The 21,692-nt window shown below is 39.8% G+C and overlaps 1 protein-coding gene across 2 annotated transcripts in view; it reads right to left on the bottom strand.

The window, feature by feature from the left end:
- ARHGAP29 (Rho GTPase activating protein 29) overlaps positions 1 to 21,692 on the bottom strand; it is a 94,714-nt gene that overhangs the window by 16,522 nt on the left and 56,500 nt on the right. For both annotated transcript variants that reach the window (XM_074961297.1, XM_074961298.1), the window contains exons 3-12: positions 21,064 to 21,207; positions 9,809 to 9,905; positions 9,380 to 9,452; positions 4,267 to 4,333; positions 3,634 to 3,771; positions 3,284 to 3,348; positions 2,564 to 2,674; positions 2,382 to 2,462; positions 1,885 to 2,073; positions 1,466 to 1,603 (exon numbers count right to left, since the gene is read on the bottom strand). In XM_074961297.1, the coding sequence (XP_074817398.1) occupies positions 1,466 to 1,603; positions 1,885 to 2,073; positions 2,382 to 2,462; positions 2,564 to 2,674; positions 3,284 to 3,348; positions 3,634 to 3,771; positions 4,267 to 4,333; positions 9,380 to 9,452; positions 9,809 to 9,905; positions 21,064 to 21,207 (1,103 nt within the window). The remainder of the gene's footprint in view (positions 1 to 1,465; positions 1,604 to 1,884; positions 2,074 to 2,381; positions 2,463 to 2,563; positions 2,675 to 3,283; positions 3,349 to 3,633; positions 3,772 to 4,266; positions 4,334 to 9,379; positions 9,453 to 9,808; positions 9,906 to 21,063; positions 21,208 to 21,692) is intronic.

Raw genomic sequence — 21,692 nt, 5'->3', positions numbered from 1 at the left:
ATTTGATAATTTCCCTATTCTGTTCATTCCTTCTGAAGTATCTGGCACTTGTCACTGTCGAAAGACAGGGTGCTGGGATAGACAGACTGTTCTTCTGACCCAGTATGGTCATTCTTACGTTCCCCAGGTTTCCAAGCACTAGCTGTACCCTCTTTATCCTCAATGTCCCAATCCGCTTTCCCTGTACATCTATCCCACCTCCAGCTGCTGAACACAGCACCAGTGTCTCTCCATTTGGATTGGTGTGACCAGCAGAGCTTTCTGTTCCTCCCATCAACAGGACAATAGCCTCTATCAGAGTGAAAGATTGGGAGTTCCAAACCCAGGTTGGCCTATATCCTATATTTTAAGGTAACAGATGACAAGATTTTCCCCAGGATGCAGACTAATTTAAAAGGATATTGGCTGAGGAGGTCCGCAGAGAGATCAAAGAAGGAATCCTCTCCTCACAGGCCAGGAAATAGGAGCAGAGCCACCCCTCATGTCTGCTACTGCAGCCTCAGGGTTACGGTAATCACTGCTGCACTTCCACCCTCCTCCAGAGGGGATGGATTCTTGCTTTGTAGATTCATATACCCGTGGCTCCACCACCATTACTGCTTTGCACTAGCAAGGAGGGAACCCCATACAGCTGAGTTTCACAATGTGAACAGATCTGGGTCCCATGGGTAAGTATATAAATACTATGTAGCAAAGCTGTTGTCCTCATTGTGCACTGAAATATCATCTCCTCCTCCTCTATATTTTGTCTTTTCTAACAAAGTTTAAAGTAGCAAGTTAGTCTGCATAGTAGATTAGTCATCTAAAAGACCAAAGGAATGGGGCTTAGCTTCTCTCCCTCCTTCATCCGTCCTCAAACTAGTACCTGACTGATTATATTAACATGACAGCTTCTAGCCTTATGGAAGCAGCATTTCTAAATACAACCACCTTTTTGCTTATGCAGGCCTATTGAATTTCATATATTGTAGCCAATCAAAACTGAATTAATGGCAGCTTCAAACACATCAGTGTTAATGGGTTCAGAAGTGTACTTGTGTTAAGGTACTAGCTTTCATTTTGTACTCTTGAACACGGAAATGTCTTTTCTAACCCTCAAACGAAAACATAATTTGAACAAAAGCTGTACTCATGAGTAACAGGCACAAAGTAAACCCAGGGCAAAGGCTCTCTGCAATGATCAGTGGTGTTCATACAGAAGTTTACAAAAATCCCATCTACATTTAAAATTCTTGCAAGGCAGTAGTTTATGGGACCTTTCTATTATTTTCAATGGGATGCCACTACCACGAAAAAAAACATATTTTTAATTAGTCAGCACTGTAAGCTGGTATTCTTTTACTCTGTTACCCCTTTAGGTAAGTGTATCAACACCCTACTCCCATGAACAGCTATTTAAAGGTTATTTTCTAAAGCCTGACTTTCTTTTTGAGTTTAAAAGTAGTTTTTTAAAGGGTCTCCTTACAGCTTTAAGGGTAAGATCACACTGAAAAACAAGTTCCCGAAGCTGTGTTAAGGTATCACTTTTGAAGCTTTCCAGATCATTTCGCTTTTCTTCAACTTCTGCCATGCTGGCTTTGTAGTGTTCACAGGCCTCTTCAGCCTAAAATTAAAAAAAAAAAAAAAAAAAAATACTGCAAAATATAGGTAACTGGTGGACCACAGAGCTTTGGTGCCAGAAATAAGCTAAGAAAAAAAATGGATCAGCAAGCTTGTAATTGAGGGTTCCTATAAAAAAAAATTAATATCTAAAAAAGCATGGATTACGGTAAATTACAAGCAAAACATGGGCTTACTTCCCTCTCATTGTCCAAGCACAGGCAAAACCCAAGAACACTGTCATTGCAAAAAAACACTTTTGGAATAAGCAAACAGAGCTCTTACTTTCTGAAGAGCCTCCTCTTCTAGCTTTCGCTTTTTCTCCAACTGTTTGCTGACATCTTTCACAAGACTGCTGCTTGAACTCAGATGTTCTTCCTCAGCACGACTGGTGGAGGATTTTGCCTTCTCATACTCCTCTTGACGCTGCAGGTACAGTAGCTTTGCTTTTCTTAGCGTAGCTTCTAGTTCTTGCTATACAATATACAGTGCAAAAGCAATGAAAATCTCTTTGCATCAAACAATGTAATTATGCAACTGGAAAAGAGGCTGCTATGTAAATGCCTCCATTTTACAGTGCTGACTACAAGCAACATTTGAGGAGCCTACACCCTACAGCATAACCCTATGGGTTATGAACTGCAGCCAATGAAAGCTGTGGGTGGCTTAATATGGGTTTAGCTGTCTAACTTTAGGCACTCAAGTTTGTAAGTTCTGGCCTGTATACTGAACAATCTTTGAAAATGTTGGACACTCAGTGTTCAGTACACAGAAATACCAACCATTTTCTTCTGTTCTCGCTGCCAAAGTTCCTTGATATCTTTCCTTTGTTTATCCAACTCATTTTTTCTTCCTACGAGAGGCTAGATCAGAAGAAATTTATAAGCTATAATAATGAAGTCATATTTTGTTAGAAACTATGCTGCTATGCATTGTAACAGTTACACGAGAAATAAAATTTTACCTGCACAAATTTGTTAGTCTGGAGAGCAGCTGCTGTTTTTTGCCAAAGCTGACTATTCTCAATATCATTTTGAAACGCATTTATGAATATGGATTGGAATGGCATGTAATCCTAGGATTAAAACAAAAAAGAAACTAGTAACATTGCAGGGTAGAAGAGGAGGATGTAGTCATTCCAGATCCTAGTAAAACTGAACTAGATCCTCAGGTTTTTGCATGTGTGAAACCCAGAATGAAAGCTGTAACATGAAGGTTATTGTTATTTTTCTCTAACAATTTCACTTCCATTAAGAGAATACTTAAAAAGAGAAGGTTCCTACAGGTCTAAATTTTGTGGTTATTAAGCACACTGAAAAGCACCACACAAAATAGAAGCATGATGCAAGGTAGCTTTTGTAAGGAATGTAAGGAACTTTTACTGAAGTTAATTACATAAAGACCACTCTATACTTCCAATAGATATGTTTGGTCATCAACATTTCCACACAGAGTCAAATCAGATTCAGAAGGGTTGAGCTGATCAATTTGCCACATAATCTCCTGTGTATTCACTTATACAAAAATTAAGTCTTCAGTGCCCAGAACTGGGACTTCCAAGAGCAAGGAATTTATTTTAATTTTGAAGTTGGATACCAGCCTAAATATCCCATTTGGTATTTATTTAATTTTTTTTAAAACGTAAGAGAAGTTTTTAAAAAAATGGAATTAACGAAACACTCACCTGGGGTCCAACAATAGCTTTAACCGTTTCAGCCATTTTTGCTAAGTTTTTAGCACATTCCACTTCTGTGGGGGGAAAAATTGGATTTCACACAATAAAAGTTAACAGCATCAGCAACTGTACCAAACATGAAACTTTGTTTGCATTCTTATTTTAACAAAAAAAGGCAGACACACCATCTTCATTTTGTTACAATCTTTCAATTGCAGAAATGGGTAACAGTTCTATTCACTTCAGTGAAACAGCTCCTAATTTAGAAATCAGATTATTGACAGCCCGCAGCACAAGCCTGACACCAGATTTAATTTCACCATGACAAAGCTGATTACATGTCAGAAAGAGCCACTCACCCAGGCTAAGTTTTTTTTCAATCCATGCGACTACATCCTTGGCATATTTTGACCAAGCTTTAGCATAAGACAGGGCCGACTCAATTCCACTGTCATTTCTTAGGAGCATGCTATCAACCTCTTCAGCCCGAAGATGTCCTGAAAATAAAATGTCAAATGCAAAGAAGTGAATTTTAGCCATGACCACACACTGACAGCGAAGCCAGTATAAGCCAACTGTGAACACTAAAGCAGCTCTGATCTAGAGTAGTTTTTTAATGCTAGTTGACTCTAAATAGGACTGACAGGGGTTTTAGAACAAATTAAAGGGTCACGGTATTTTATCTTGCCTAGCTGTATGGTCAGCATAGCTTTCTTTAAAAAAAAAAAAGATAACCAAAAACACTAGTCTCAATTACACACAAATGTGGCTCAGTGCTAATCCATTTTTTCCAAAAAGTTAATAAGCACAAATATGGATTCTCTCTCAAAATTTAGATTTCTGAATTAATTTTTAGTCTTAATCTTAATATGCCTGATTTAAAAACCCCCTGAAGTATCGAGTTTATTTAGAGAATATGTTCACAGATATGAACATATGTAAGACAGAATGTACAAATAAAGAAAGATGCTCATTCATGTAAAAACATCTACCTGTATCTTGAACATCTTCCCGTTCATGTAGTGATCCCACAGACTCCACAGAAAGGTTTTCAAAAGACTTGCAGGTAATAAAATAAAGTGTGTTAGAGCAGAATAGTCAAACCAAGGACCGAAAGCATACTAACAAAACAAGAGGAGCTACCTGCCTTTAATTTTTCATAATTTATCACTGACACAGCAAGAAACAGAGCTGGGCTGCTAACTATTCATGCTTAAGAACTTTTAAGCTCCTGAAACAGTTTAAATGTTAGGGAATTTTTACTTGTCTTTTAAACATTTTTGAGCAGTAGTCTTCTCATTGTTTAACAAAGCAGTTGACATTTACTGAATCCGCACATCCTACCCTACGCACAGACACAGACACGCACTTTTCAGCAAATCAGTGGAGTTCTGGACAAGAATCAGGAAAGGGACAGAACTATGATAAACTTTTCCCCCACCTGCTCACCAGCATTCATTATGTACATTAAGGCTAAGCATATAAACTTCCCAAAGAAGCGTTATGAAAAATCAAGAGAACCTGATAGAATTTCATCCAATTAATATGCTTAATGCTCATCATTATCAGAAAGGTTTCTGCTCTAAGAAGTTCTCTTTACTCCGCCCAGGAAATTTCCTCCAATACTTCATTTACCCCTGTCTATGTTAGTTTTGTAAATGACTAAATTAATCCAAAAAAATCCAGGCAGCAGTTTCATGGAGAGTATAATATAGAATATAGAAGACACAAACGTAACTGCAACTTACTCTGAGTGTTTAAAAGAACAGATTTGAATAAAACCAACTGTGGTGGATTTGACACTGGACACAGACTTAAGGTTAAACATATTATAACAGAGGTTCTCAACATTTTTCTTTCTGAGGCCCCCCCAACATGCTATAAAAACTCCATGGCCCACCCGTGTCACAACTGTTTTTCTATATATAAAAGCCAGGGCTAGCATGAGTGGATAGCAAACAGGGCAACTGCCTGGGGCCCCATGCCACAGGGGCCCCCACGAAGCTACTTTGCTCAGGGGTTGGCTTCAGCCCTGGGTAGTGGGGCTCAGGGCCCCAGGCTTCAGCCCCATGCAGTGCAGCTTCGGCTTTCTGCCCTGGGTCCCAGTGAGTCTAATGCTGGCCCTGCTTGGTGGACCCCCTGAAACGTGCTCACAGCCTCCCAGGGCCCCCCAGACCCCAGGCTGAGAACCACTGTATTATAAGATACCAATAGTAATATCACCATCAAGCTTTTTATATGGCACTTTTATCTCAGCGCAACTGACCATGGTAAAGTCTACTAACAAATCACTGCTCATTCATCCAGCCTCTTCCAACCCGTAATATGTAAGATGTATATCTGACTTCAATCATGGAGAGGGAATTAGAAATTACACAGGCAATCTTCTAACGGTTACTGTAGACTAGAGAGCCCCCAGTCCCATAACAGAGTGAAGTCACTACATACCCTTCTACTTAAGTAGGGGTTTTTTGTAGAGGGGCAGGAAGAAAGATATTCTCAGTGCAATAGGAGAAATCTATCCAAAGCTTCCAACCAAGAAGGTCTTGCAAGCAAAAAGGCAAAGGAATGCAGAATTTGGATCAAGTCAAAGACACGTAATGATCCACTGCCACTCAGGAACTCTATATATTTCTCTGATTTCCTTCGGACTTTGGACTGGCAGGGTCTTCAAGTAGCTTCTAAGTGGCACACAGCCTCTGGAGATGGATGAAGGCACAAATGTAAAAAGTTTGCCTTGCATCAGTGAAGGGACACCTTTATGAAATAGAAGTTGTGATTACATTTTCATCTGGAATGGACCTCTAGGCACCAGATCATTCTGGTCCAGACCCTCAGCTATTCCACTCCAAGTGCCAAAGTTCTTTCACCATATTCCTAGTACATCTAGCGATGGAGCCTTGCCGACTGCCGTAGGTTGACTCATTTCTCAACTAACCTCTGTCAGGTAGACTGTCCTCTCTTCCCACTTCTGCCCTCTCCACTCAATAAAGAACTTCTCTTCTAAGCTCAAGGGAGATCCTTTTGCTCATTTCAACTATTCTGAGGAATTTTTCCTTATCCTTTGTTACTCATTCACTTGTTAAGAGTAGTAAAGGTAGTAGACTTGCCTCTTAGTTCCTCTGCCAAATCATATGGTTTTTCAATCCTATTTTCTGTTTAAAAACCTATGTTTTGCTCCCCTGTTTTGCCTCAATGTGCATGGAACTGCCTGTCTATATATGGAAAAACAACAAAAAATCACTATACACAAAGTGTATATTTACTTGGTGTATTTGGCAGCAAAGTTTTCTACTCTAATCTTTTTCAGCTACAGGTGTTATTTTTAGTCACATCAGATAAAGTTTCAGACAAGAGGGATTTGATTGATATGTCCATGTTAGTTTAACCATCTATGACAATTAATTCCTATGTTTCTTCCCAACTCTGTTCTTTATATTACGGACTGCGGCAAAGTATGTTATTTTTAAATATGCACGCATACAATGACCTGGATCACATGCACTTGTAGACACAACCATAATTTAGGGTGCATGTCCAACAAATCAAGCTTCCCCAGCTGCTCCAAAATTTGATCTATCTAATCACCCTCTCTCCCCTAAGGAAAGAAAAGGATAAAAAAAGGGGGGCCTTGAAATAGTGGTGAAACCTGGTGACCATTATGAACGGATATGACAAATTAGAGTCCCATAGTCATCTTGGTGCAGTTTCACTTCCTCCCTGGTTTTCTTCTTGCCCTGACATTTAGAAGTGTGCCGTCTTTGGCTCTCTTAACCAACTTCTGCATTTTTGTCTCTATAGGACTCATTTTATTCCCACAGATTTACTCTTATCCTACAACTTCCCCATTCCTTAAAAGTCCCCTTTTTCCTCTTACAAGTCCTTTAATAAAAACGTTCCAGTAATTTCCACATTTTTCATCCACTGGTCTCATTACAGAATCCATTACTGCTATGATCTGACCCGCTGACGAAGCAAATGATTTCAATGAGGCTTGTATAATTAAGGGTTTGTGGGATTGGACTCTTTGCTCTACACTTTGTTATTCTTCAGTAGTCTCCCTTTTTTTAAGATTCTGCCCAAGGCAAACTTCTTAGCAGGTCTCTTACTCTCTACAACTTTATCTATTAAGATACACAAAATTAAATAAGAGCTACACAAATTATGGGTACTTGGTCTAAGACTCCCGATCACCTCCAGGTTTAAGAGTAACAGCCGTGTTAGTCTGTATTCGCAAAAAGAAAAGGAGGACTTGTGGCACCTTAGAGACTAACCAATTTATTTGAGCATGAGCTTTCGTGAGCTACAGCTCACTTCATCGGATGCATCCGATGAAGTGAGCTGTAGCTCACGAAAGCTCATGCTCAAATAAATTGGTTAGTCTCTAAGGTGCCACAAGTCCTCCTTTTCTCCAGGTTTAAGACATTCTCCCCTTTATCTTTTTCAATCATCATAAAAATTAACCCATACTAGAAACTAAGCTAAACTTTAAGCACTACATGAGTAACTGAAGAAACACAAGCACTTCTAGAATTTAATTTGCAACAAGAGTTTGAAAATAAGTTTATCTATCAAATATGTTTACTTGTTTAGACAATTTTTCTTCCTGATTTTTCTAACTTTTCAAATGGAGATTAAAATCAACCACAGCCTGTTTCTGTTTTGGTAACTTCCTGGTTCAGGTTTTGGTAGCACTAGTTTTGTTAACAGTTTTGCAGACAGGAATACACTAACTTACACTACCTCGGACTGTCCATTCAGCTTCCAAGCAGAAACCACTGAAAGTTCTTCATGGATTTCCTAAGATTCCAAGGGGGCTTGTTTGCCAGTTAGTTTTAAGGCAGGTGAAATCTGCTTTCTAAATTATTTCAAAATTTCTTCATCAGTTCCATTATTGTTTGGTTTTTACTGTCTTTTCACCCCAACTTCATATTTTCTCATTCTCCTAATCATTTAGCTACATGACATTCATGATTTACTCTTTAGGATGCCCTCTGCACTTCTAAAGAAACCATGGTTAAGCACATTTGTCAAGGCCAAAGTATGTTATATGAGTACTTTCCTTGCCTGCATGGACAGAAAAATAAGTAATAATTCTGCATTCAAAAGTAATTAACACACGTCTAAGTCCCTGATTAAACACTAGCAACATTTTTGAAAAATTTTCCCCACTGTTGCAGCTGAACAAGTGTTAACTTTGGGAGCCCCTTTATGTAGATGGCCCACTGGCTGCCTTATCTAACTCTGTTGGGAACAAGTCTATACTGCATAATGCTGAAAACTGTTACAGTTGCTGGAAGCCTGTCTACATGAGGGCTTCTGAAATTAAACAAACCCCACTTTCCCTAGTGTAGACAAGGCCATGGAGAACAGTGTATTAGCCTTGCTATAACCATAGATCTCTAAAAGTTAAACGTCTCCCCCCCCCCCTTTTTTTTTTTTTTTTTTACAGTACAGACAAGAAAACTTAACATAACAAGACTTGACCATAACAATGCTACAGAACTATATTTTAAAGATATTTTCTAGTAGCATAGACCGTGCCTAAAATCATGCACTTACATTTCAGCTTTCGTTCTTGATACTCTAACAGTTTGCATCATCATACACACTGATTCTTAACTATATTTTCTTGTATACAATATACACCGGGCATGGCTTACCAAGTTTTTATTTTTTTCCAGCCTGGACAGCACTGATAATATACTACATTTTATATATTTATTCATGGATCATTAAACTTGCGCTCTGTTTCTAGGACCAAAATGCTTACTTTTAACAACCAGAACAAACTTTTAAAAAAACACACATTTTACTGGAATCAAACAATGTAATTGTTCTGTTGGATAAACTTATTTTAAACGTGAAATAATCTAAACAAGACTGGCAAAAGTGAAACATCACTGGTATTAAGAACATGAAAATATTTTATACAAGGAAGCTTTAATGACACTATAAAATGGCATTTACATTTTAGCTGGTTTAATCATTCAGAAAATCATAAACAAATTAATCCAGAAACAAGGATATTCAAAATAAGATGGAGACTGAAAATTTCCTTTACAAACATGATTCCACACTCCCAAAAGAATGTGTTCAGCCTACCCGACTTCTACGAGATACAGGAAGTCCCAATGACGAACCATTGTCTACATCTCCCATAAGGAAGTCTGAAACACTGCCATGAAAACAGAAAAAAACTGTTTCATTTGTTTGTTACTTCTGAGCAGAATTTCTACAAGTCACTCCAAACAGAAAGTTAGGTGCATATTAAAGAATCCATCTATCTATTTTTTTTAAAAGCTCTGCAAAACAGTATGCTCAAAAATAATCTATTTTATTTTAGCATACTCAATCTATCAAGTTTTTAAACTATCTACAAGAGCAACAAAATCCCAAGACTGCTCAAGGTGTAGTTTACTTAAGTTCATGTCTCAACCAAACTTTATCCAGAAGACAAATGAATATTTACTATTCGTCTGTATTAATTCTGTTCAGCATTATTCCGTTTAAATTCCAACCTATACCACTTACACGTTTCCAAAGGTGAACGCCAGTGTGTCAATAGATGAAAATATTTCACTGAAGAGTTCTCTCTTGTTTTCTTCATTCACTTCTTTGAAGTTCACAGCTTCGGAAACAAACAGAATCCAAAGAAGAAAGAAATTGTTCATGTTTGCAAAGCATACAGGAAAATTCACACAACAATCTTGTAGAAATCATCTATAGAGAAAGGTAACCCTATACTTCATGAGAGTATATTTCTAGAATTGTTTATAAAACATTATTTAGGAACAAACTAATAAATGTAACTCAGGTTCAGGGCAAACAGACAAGCACAATACCCCAAAAAACTTCCAAACTGGGAATAAGGTTACCACCTTTCAATTCCCTACGTTTCCCTATTCCCAGTTAAGGTCTGTGTGGAAGCTCCTTGGGGGAGGGGGAGGAGAGAGGAAGCGGGAGCAAAGGAGGAAGGATGGCCACTCACAGGAGTGATTCAGTCACCTACAAGGCAGTGGGAACACACATAAATGATTTAAATATTGATATAGGAAACTGCCTATCTTCCAGGCTGCTCAAGTAAGTCCAAACACAGTTTACCAAAACAAAAGGGCTCCACACAAATATATTCCTATTTCATATCTGAAAACAGAAATCCTATATCTAGATGAGATGTCCAGGGAAATACCATACATTGTTTCCTTGGCAGAAACCTTCATTCACTATTAGCCCTGCAATCTGGTGACCCAGCTTAGTAACACTGTTCCACTGTGCAAGTTGGAGGCAGTGGAGAGTACAGAGAAAAATCTCTCTACCACCATCACATGTGATTTCAAAATAGGAAAAGGGTAGGGTCGCTCTTCACACTATCTTAGTGTTTAACACTGTAGTATTAGAGCAACTGACCCTGACTAGGGCCTCAAGGTGCTACTGTAACACAAACAATAATGAGAAGGGAAAAATGATTTATTTTGGTAGCTTGTGTCAATACCCTGGGGGTAGGAGTGAACTTCTTACAGGCGTAATCAAAAGCAAGCGGTGACAGATAGAGGAGGGGGAAAAGCAGGATTTTTTCTATCCTACTCCCAAATTAAACCCCCAGCAAGGATGCAAAGAGAAGTTTTCTTTCTGTTTCTCTCCAAAATACTCTCCCCTGAACCCGGGGTGGACCTCGGGTAGACAATCTTAGCGATTTGCCCAAGCCAATGGAATTTAGATTAATATCAATTCCTGACGGCTTAATTGGGCAATATTAAATTCTGGTTTACCCAGATGCCATAAAGTTTACACACACACCCCGCCCCCCCCACCTTTTGCAACGTTCACGACAATATTAACCCAACACAAATAATTCAACCTATTTGTATTTGTAGCGCTTCAAACATACAAAAATTTAAATATGGAAATAAACTCGCTGTATGTATTTCTAGAATCAGTAACTCCAACATTAAGTGAAAATTTAATTCATTGTACAGAAATTTCCTAATAAGCTTATGCTTTTTAAGACTTCAGCCTAAACTACATCAAGGCTTCCTGCCAGATGCTTAAACCCTAATGGGTCACCAAAACAAAGAACATACAGTAAGTAAATCAGGTATTCTCAGACTTCCTTTGTGAAAGGAAACGTTTTCACTAGTGAATTAACACAAATTCATTCCTCCCTCCTTGCATATACTCAGCATGCCAACTGATTTGCCAAAAACATTTTTAAAAGTGGTTTTCGAAGAAGCTAGCCTGACATTAAGCAGTCCTGTGCTGTATAACAATTCTTTGGCATATGAAGAACATACTGTAATGAAATGGCAACAATAGTTTAATAGTAGTCACATGACAAAAATACCAGCAGTTACTACTGTAGTCATTGTTCCCTGTTAAGATCAAGGTTTCTCTCTCCCTTTCCATTTTATATTGTGTGATTAACATGAAAAATAACGCCTCTGGTACTTTTGAAGAAAAAGAAATACACGCTATAAAGTTCCACAGAGCAAACATATTAGATTACAAGTTATGAGTGGATTTGTAAAAATCAACAGAAGAAAACATTTTGAAAACCCTCAACTTTGCAGAAATAATCAAAGTCTATAAATAAAGTCTTCCAAACTTAATCATTAAGCAACAACATTTAACTAAAGGATTTATGAATTACCATCCATCCATGATTGGAAAAAACACATTAAAATGCAAGCTCAAAATCCTGCCTATTTGAAAAATCATAAAATATATCAATTTATCAAACACAAAGGACTTACCATGAAAATATTTAATAAATCCTCAACCAAAATATCTTCAGAGAAGCAGTGCTTCTCTCACTGTATTAGTGAAACATTTAACATACAACCTCACCCTAAAGAAAGGCTGTCTGCATTAAGAATCAACTTTCCTGTTCCAGGAAAACTCATGCTCGTCTTGTTAGGCCTTCATTTTCAGTGATGGAAAAAACTTTCCCTTTCAGGATCCATCACATTAAGTTGGGTAACAAAAATTATATGACAAAAGAAGTTTCAGGACTCCCACCTCTCATCTAATAAGATTGCCAAAAAATCCTACCAATAAAGTTGGATATAGACAGCTTTCTTCATGTCTCTTACTAGTGCATTGCTGATGTACTTAACATCAACTTTAAACATGCACACTCTTTCCCCAGGACATCCTGACTGCACACAATAGCTACTGACAACAATGGACTGTAGTAATATTTCCCTGTCTGGAAATGGCATCTATCTATAGTGGTGCAAGTTTCAAAGTGAGCATGCAACTTAATAGCATTTGCACAGGAAAATGTTAATTTTTTAAAGTCACACACTATAAAGATAACATACCTGCCATCTAGTGCCTGAAAGGCAATACGTGTAATATATTAAAGGTGAACTGTATTCTTAAAGGAACAAGAGGGATATGTACTGACAGTCAGCTTGACTAACAATCAGGACATTTTAAAACAGATTTCAGATTTTATATCTTCAAAGCCAAAGAAACCAGAAGCTTAATCCAAATAAAATGCCTAACACAAAACAGACTGTTTGGAACACTATGATTATGAATATTTTTAGAAATAAGAATTCCAGAGATATTCCTGGAGATAGTTACCCATGCTTCTCTAAAGCCAAGAGAGACTTTGAATCTGCTCTTCTGAATGAGGAGATAGTCAAACTATGGTCTCCACTTAAAAGTTTTGTGAGTATAGCTATGTCAGTTAGGTTGTGATTTTTTGCCGATAAGGATCTTGCCAGCCATAGCTATTAATGCAGACACAGTTATACCAGCAACAGTCCTTTTGCCAGTCTGTGTCCACGCTAGGAGGGTTTCCTGGTATAGCTATACTGACAAACCTTATGTGTGATATTCTTCTCTGCAAAGGCTAATTCTACCATACTCAATTGAACAGACCTAACACTACTACTCCTTTTTCTCAACAAGATGCCTACAGTTCTAGCCTCCCTCTGTTGCCAAATGATTCAGTTACTTATCTATACAACAAGTTCGCACAATTTTGTTTTATCTTCTTAACTGGATGACTCATGGGGCACACTGGCTTTTGTATTCCAAGGTCTTTAAATAATAGCATTCTAAAAGTAAAATAATTTTTTTCCCAATTACTTGAAGCCTCGTAGCTGTAGTTCTTCTGTTCAATGAACTTTCAGTTTAATCTCTGCTCTGAATGTAGGACTTTATTGACAAAACAAACATCAAAATGCCATGAATTCCAAATACTAGCTTATAGTCACCATTCCTTTCATAGGTAGTAAAATGATAGAGTTTGTGTCCATAATTGATTCTTGGCTACAATTTATGCTTGCCGTAAAACCCCCATTCTGCAAATTCATACCTTCTTGAAGTCAGTGAAAAAAATGCAATCAAGTCATACATTAAAGCAGAAGAGATGCAACAACACTATGCACTCTACCTTTGGCTACACTTGAAGACCACTCAGAAGCTATAGCTCAGGGGTGGGCAAACTTTTTGGCCTGAGGGCTACATCTGGGTATGGAAATTGTATGGTGCGCCATGAATGCTCACAAAATTGGGGGTTGGGGTGCAGGAGAGTGCTCCAGGCTGGGACCAAGGGGTTCGGAGGGCAGGAGGGGGATCAGGGCTGGGGCAAGGGGTTGGGGTGCGGGAGGAGGTCAGGGGTGCAGGATCTGGGCAACGCTTACCTCAAGCGGCTCCTGGAAGCAGCAGCATGTCCCCACTCTGGCTCCTATGTGGAGGTGCGACCAGGCAGCCATCCCTGCCGCTCCCATTGGCCGGGAACCCATTGGCGGGGGAAGCATACGGAGCCCCCCAGCTGCCCCTATGAATAGGGGCTGGAGTGGGGACATACCGCTGCTTCCAGGAACTATGACACACGCGGAGCGGGGCAAGCCTGTGACCCTTCTCCCTGGCAGGAGCTCAAGGGCCAGATTAAAACATCTGAAGGGCCTGATGTGGCCCCGAGGCCGTAGTTTGCCCACCCCAGCTAAAGCTAGTAGCGCATGTGCAATGTGGTTGCTGGTCTGCTTGGTGGTAATAGCCATAAGGAGCCTTTTAGACCTAATCTTCTGGCACCAGCTTCCTATTTACTTCTGAGCAGGAGTGGTAATTGTATGTGATTTTCAAGCCAACAGTTTGTAGATTCAGCGCTAGGACTGGGCATTTTCTAAGAGTGCCCTCAACACTGGAATTTGCTTCCTAGCTGATCTAAAAGAGGACTTGTCTGCACCTGCCTTAGTTAATTAGGGAACACTAGGATTAATTGTGACCAGCTGACAATTGTATAGGTCTACAAGAGACATGTCATGCTTATGTCATCATGATGGCATTTCCCAGCATAGCTGTTTCCTACTGCCAGTTTGTTACTTTTAGCAGCTGATGGAAAACAACTTTTTTCCTAAGCTTTTGATTTAGGATGGATGCGTGAGTATTGGCTTATTTGAGCTCTCTTTACTTTGTTTCTTAATACAACACATGCTCACTGCATGCTGTACATCTGCCTTGAGAGGCATCACTAAGTGCATTTTAGGAATATAAAATTTTTCATAAATGTTTAAGGACAAATGTGTATGGAACAGTGTTGCAATATCATTTGCTAGAGATCATTAGGTCAAAAGCACATTGTAGCTATTGGAAGGTCTAATCTTATATTGCAGTTAATCGTGGCAGTTTTTATCTTGGTATATTGACTGACACAGGAAAAACCACTTAACTAAAAGTAAACTGAACTTCCATATTCATATATTGAATTAGTTGAGATGCTGACATATTTCTTTTATTAACACGATTTAACTGAGACAAAGCGTCCTGTTTAAAAAGAGCAGAAGTTGCTGCTAGAGCTTATTCTTTTGTTATTAATCTTAAATTATTCAATTGTGAACAATTCCCTAACACCGTTTTAGGGCTGATTTTATCTTTCGAATTCTACCAATAATCCCCCAATCCCTAACACCTTGTTGTATCTCTTTGCCATGTGTATAAGCAAACATACATTGGCTGTGCAACAGCTGCAACCCATGCCGTTCTAGACATCAGCTACAAATGAAACTCTCACCAGAACTTTGCAATAAGAGGTCATTTTTTTGTTGTTTTTTTTTTTTTTTTTTTTTAAAGCTGGCATGAAGAACGAAGGCTCAAATTCACTGATGGCATAAGAAAGCACATCTCCACAGCAGTCAGTGCAGTGAATTTGGCTCCAAATTTATAACTTGTTTGCATCAGACTAACTAGGGGGAGAGAGAGAGGACATGTTTGCAAGTTGTCCAATTATCTCAAAGGGGGAGGCAAATTGGAAATATTTGACCAGTTCTATGCATTGCATTGTTTGACCAGAGGCTTAAATTCAGGATTGCTTATGTACTTTTAAATTGTATCCCAAGTGGGAAAATTCTTCATAAAAAGGGCTTCGGCACTGAAGGCACTTCTCAGGTGCCTGGTCCTCTGCAGTCTGGTTGGGAAAATGGCTCAAGAGTGAAAATGGCTCAACAAGTGAAAGGATCCACTCCTACAGTTGCAATGTCAAGAGAAGCTGATACAGACAACTGGCCTGCCCTACTCTGCTTTTCTGACCATGTCTGTATCAGCTTCTCTTGACATTGTTTTAGAGTTTTAGAACTCTCATCCTCAACTTCCCAAACTAGTTTAGATTAGAGCATCCATGGAGTTGGAGACTGGTGGTGACACACACCAAGGAATTAAGAAGTTGGGATCTGGGAGAGGAGAGTCCATCTACTTCATGACCACTGAAAAGCTGCGCAAAGACTCCTGTGGTTGAGAGCTCAGATTAAGATAGGTGCCTACTTCCTATAAAATCACCTTCTGCTTCAACAGCTGGCACAAAGCACATGCTGCACACAAAGCATACATGCTGTAAACATGCCTGTCACAAAACAGCTGGCTCCTGAGGGGGCCAGGCTCCAAGCCTACCTGTGATAGGCTCTGCTAAGGAGAACAAGCCAACTCTGATCCACCTGCAAGTAGTTAATTACTTACTTGGCTGGGCAGCAATTAATTAGGTAAGGAACACCCACACGGCTTAATAAAGGGTTATGAGGTTTCAGACAGAGTTCCAAAAGAAAGGAAGGAAACTCCAGCTGAGAAGGAATTCTCAGGGAAGCTATTTAGGGAGCTCACCAGTAAAGGGGACCGAGGAAAGGTACTCCTATACCAGAGAGGTTCTGAAAAGGGAGCACACTAAGAGAGCCAAGTCCCTAAGGAAAAGGACTTTACTAAGCAGCAGGTTGTCCGATCACAGAGGAACTACATGCCACTCTGGAGAAGAGCTGCAGTGGTTTGAGCACTGAGAAGGAATCCTTCCCCAGGTGATGGTAAGAGTCCCTCTAGGGAGGGAAGGAGGGCTGGGTTGAGACCACCTTAATGATAAGGAGCCTGGATGAAGGAGATGAGTGGATTTAGATGGGACAAAGAGATTAAGATTAACTCTGCCTCCCACTAAGGATGCTGGGGTGAAGGCTTGCCTGCATGTCTGATTGGCCTTTGGATGAATAAATTAGACTGAAGGGGTACACTTCACTACATACATGTCTCATTGGAGAAACTGAGGCAGTGACAAGTGTAGTTCTGCACTTGGCCTCTGGGGAGGGCATGAGGAGTGATGTGCCAGCTGCCCCAGGATAAGTACCCACCTTAATACCACTCTTGTGGAAGATTCCTACATAATTTAAAAGTAAGTGATGCAGGTGGTTTTGAGCCATTCCACAGAGCATAACATCTATGCTAGAGAGTATTGCAGAGTGATTCCTAACCCATAGAAAGCAAATAATAAAGAAAGATAATATATGGGTTTAAAGTACTTTCTGTAAAAGTCTATAACTTTCATGCTTTTAACTTCTAGCAAATTTTTCCATAGGATGGATTCTTTCCCCTTCACAACAGAGTTGCAGAAAGTGGGTCCTGGAACACTGGTGGGAAAGGCAGTCTCAGGAAGGTCCCTCAGCCCTCCAGCAATCTGGCAAAGTGGCTCAAAAGAGCTGAGCACGACAAAGCGACTTTGCATTCAGCAAATATTATACTTTAGGTGAAGTGAGATCATTTTTATACAAGTGCAAATTCTTCAGGGAGGGGGGCAGGGAGGAATAAAATTGCAGGCACTATTTGAAAGAGTGCCATTCACATAACAACTCATATTTAAATCCCCAGGCACATGAGGAGAACAGTGAATGACTAAGACCAACATTAAAACATTTTTCATTGAAGTCTTTTGATAGCCAGCAAGTGACGAATACAGTATTTTATTAAAAGGAAGATGGAAATTTACAGTAGTTAGGAAGAAAGTAGCTACTCATTAGAATTTAATCAGATCACCAAATCATATCCCCTCAAAATGTGCAAAAGGTTCTATTAAATTTTAAATCCCCCCAAAGAATCAGAACCTTGGGTTTCTAATCTCTTCTGAAACAGCTCTTGAAGCAGTGTGATGCATTCAAACTAGAAACATGTTAGAGCTTTGGTTCCTTTCCAGCTCAAGGGAAAGACTGTTATATACTGTAACAGCAAAATCACTGTCCACCACACACATTTTCCCTGTGTAAAGGTCTCTCATTCCATGAGGCAAGACCCTACTTAGCACTTGTCTTAACATACAATGCACTGGTGCAGCTGTGCCGCAGCAGCATTTTAGTAAAGATGCTATGATGCCAGTGGGAGAGCTTTTCCTGTCAGCATAGTTAATCCACCTCCCCGAGAGGTGATAGCAGTGTTGACAGGAGAAGCTCTCCCATCTACATAGCACTGTCTACACAGGGGTTAGATCAGTATAACCACATCGCTCATGGGTGTGGATTTTTCACACCCTTGAATGACACAGTTATACTAATGTAAGCTCACAGTATAGACCTGACCTTAAATTCTCTAAATGAGCTATGGCTGCATGCCAATTCTTCATGTGTACATAAAAAGCTATAGCCATGCTATTGGACCTAGCTGGGCTCACTTGCTGAAAAAAGACTGGATGATGCAACTGCACTGTTATACAATGCCCTATTTAAAGCATGTTGATAGTAACACTTTCATATAACTCGTTACTAAGGTGCTGGTTTGTCATGGGGCTAAAAACATCATGGATACTGTAATTTTTCTGTTTGACCATGACTTTTCTGTCTGTGATTTTAATAAAGCAGAGTTTCCCAAATGGTGGGAAACAGGAAGGCTGAAGGTAGGTCACCAGCCCAGCGATAAGGGGAAGCCCCACTGGGGTGGGAGGGATGGAAAGAAAGTCAACAACCCTGCACTCAGCTTGCAGAGGTTAGGGTTAGGCATGACAGTTCAGTTTGACCAAGTTGGAATTAGGGTTGTGGTGCGAGGGTGGAGGATGCTGCTGCAGGTGGTCAGTGCCCTCCTCAGGGGGTGAGGAGGCGGTGAGATTTATATATATTGTATTTAAAGGGGTATAGCTGTTTTCATACATCTGACTTTAGACACCATTTCCCCCTAAAACATGACTTTTACCCCCCCAAAAAATAGCATTACACAATATACAATTATGTTTCACTAAAACATTGTGTAGTCGCTCTATTACTCTCAAATGCTGATAAAACTGCCCATCTAGTTTCAAACTTTGCAAAAACCAAACGAACTAACAACATATGTTCTGGTTAATTAGCACTAAACTGAACACTAGCTATCAAGTCTATTTCTGGTGTGAGTGAACAAATTACATGGACTAAGTCTGGGCTTTAAAGATGACCTGCAAAGAAAGTCAAATGGAGTTTGTACCCATGCTATGATTACCAAAAAAAAAGTTTTGAGCCAGGGGACGAGATGAGTGTTTTTAAAGTTTACTTTTCTGCCTTTTTTTTTTAATATTAGAAATTCAGGTCATTTGCTCCGACAGTGCTGACAGCAAGTACAGAACCAGTGGAGTTATGACTTCACAGGAACCTCCATTTCCGGAGAGCCCTACAGGAAACTCTGCTTGAACCATGAAGAGACAGAAGACTGGGGTTCTAGTGTCTGCAGTACTTCTAAAGCACAAGCAGGAGGAGCTACTTGGCAAGAAGAAAATAACCATAAGAAGTATTACCTCCATGTATGAGAATGATACAGATAAACCAAACGGTATTCTTAACTGACATAGCAGCAATATCTATGCCAGAGGGGAGGGGAAGAAATAATATGTTGGACATCACTACAAAAGATTATAAGTAGAGAACAAGAGAAAATACCTAGAGCAAGGAAAAAGTTATACAAAGAAAACAAGATGTCAGCACAGAGAATCCTTGATGTGGCTCTTGACAGAGGAAGAAAAGCAGGTGGGATTTTTACCCAGACCTCAGAGCATTCTCCCTGTCATGTAGGCAGGGCCTAGAGACAGCAGCCCTAGCTAGCTCCACTGTAACTTCCTGGGCAACAGGATAATCCTAGGACTAGACAGAAAGTTGTATCCAAGCATACCTCCCAAGATTTCTAGTGGCTAAAGTGGAACAAGTCTTGCCCTCAGTGGGTGGCAAGCCTGGCGGGTGGGGAGAGAAAAAGTTGCAGAGCAAGCCTGCCCACAGCCATCTGTGAGGGACACAAGCCACTAGTACTCATAGCAGTGACTCCTGTCCCTCATGGATGGCTGGGCTCAGCTTCCCACTCTGGGCATCACTCCCTGGACCCTGGTGCATGGAGTCATAGTGCTGCTAACTCAAATTTGGACTGGCCATCCCCCATCAGGGGGCCAGCTCAACTCTGAGTGGCACTGCTACCCCGCTTGCCAGGGCCAGGTCTCAATGTCCAGAATGGGGAGCCGAGGCCAGCCAGCCCGCCCTTCAAAAGGGACAGGAGCTTTTGTGGCCAGTCCTGCAAAACCTGGGACTGCTGGAAGGTTATTATAGAATCTTAGAAGGTTAGGGTTGGAAGGGACCTCAGGAGGTCATCTAGTCCAACTCCCTGCTTGAAGCAGGACCAATCCCCAATTTTTGCCCCAGATCCCTAAATGGCCCCCTCAAGGATTGAACTCACAACCCTGGGTTTAGCAGGCCAATGCTCAAACCAGAGCTATCCCTCCCCCCGTCAAAGGTTAAGAGTAGAAAGCACTGCCAGTGCAGAGAGAGCTAGAATGATTATGCAGGTCACCCTAGTGATGTCTCTTCCTGTCTGGGCTGGGTCTGAAGCCAGCTGGAGAACTGCAGCAGCAAGTGCCCAGAGCAGCATGTGCCGACATCTACAACTCTGATATTCTGTTCTTTATGGACAACTTTAGCACATTCATTTCGTCCTCCAATTTTGGGACTACAAAAACAAGGCCTATCGAGCATTACAGATTTGTATTACTGATCTGGAAGTTTATTCAATCAGGACATGACTGCATATCTTCTCTACACATTTATATTATGAACCAATTGAAATCTGATAATATTAAAGAGGCATTTGCTGGAAGATCAAAGTAAGCCTATTCAGGAGGGTAAATCTCATGTAATGACAAATATACTAGTGTTAATCTTAATTACATACATGTACAGTTAAACAAAGACTGATATAAAAAGACAGCTTTCAAAGCACTAGGTATCATCACAGTTTGCTTCCTGTAGTACTGTAATTCAATTTTTCCTTTATTAAAAATGGAAGAGCAAGCTTATTTAATAATACAGCTGACTTAGGGGAGTGGTGGGGGAAGAGACAGACTTTAAAATGTACTGGACTACTCAGAAGTTTAAAATAATTTGTATAAGGCTATTTTCCTTTTGCATATCTGCAATCTAGATCATAAAGTTTTATTTGTTCCAAAGCTAATACACTGAAATAACAGACCCTGGTGTGATAAATTAATGGTTCCCCATTTTTCCTGAATTTGAGAGGTGATATTTCCTTACCTTTCACCTTTGCAATGACTGTTCCTGCAGCACTAAGAATGTCAACTGAATTGAGAGTCTGATGTTTACTTATCACTGCCTTTAGGACACGCAGCAGCTCCCCTAAACGTTCATGAACAACATGATGCAGGCAGTCTTCATTTTCTGAAAGAGATTTTTAAAAATTGGGTCAAAGCAATTACAAAACTATCCTTCACTTCTGTAAGTCCAGTCTCACAGTGACATACATTCAAGACTTTTGGGTTGTGTTCCCTGCTGTGGTTAAGATTGCACTGAAATCTCAACTTCACTAATAAGTTCTAAGCTAACAAAAGTTACTTTATGTATCGGTATTTGCCAGTAGTTTTTTTGCTTCATTGTTATCTACAAGATTAGAAAATTCATTTCCCCAAAAGAATTCCAACCAAATCACTAGAAGGCTAGGGATGCTATGATGGAGGTCCTCATACCTAAGAAAATAAACAGGCCTAAACCATGTCCCTGTTGTTCCTTACCAGGGTATTAGGGAATTGATTTCATCCACCTCTATTTTGAAGGAATTCAGGATAAAGTCTGAATAATGCCTAATGAAACAATAATCGTTTTTTAAAATATCTTGGAAATATGGCATCAACCAAAAGCATAATAGC

Source organism: Natator depressus, chromosome 8 (genome assembly GCF_965152275.1).
Source record: "Natator depressus isolate rNatDep1 chromosome 8, rNatDep2.hap1, whole genome shotgun sequence".
Taxonomy (NCBI): domain Eukaryota; kingdom Metazoa; phylum Chordata; order Testudines; family Cheloniidae; genus Natator; species Natator depressus.
This window is presented reverse-complemented; position numbering and strand designations above follow the sequence as displayed.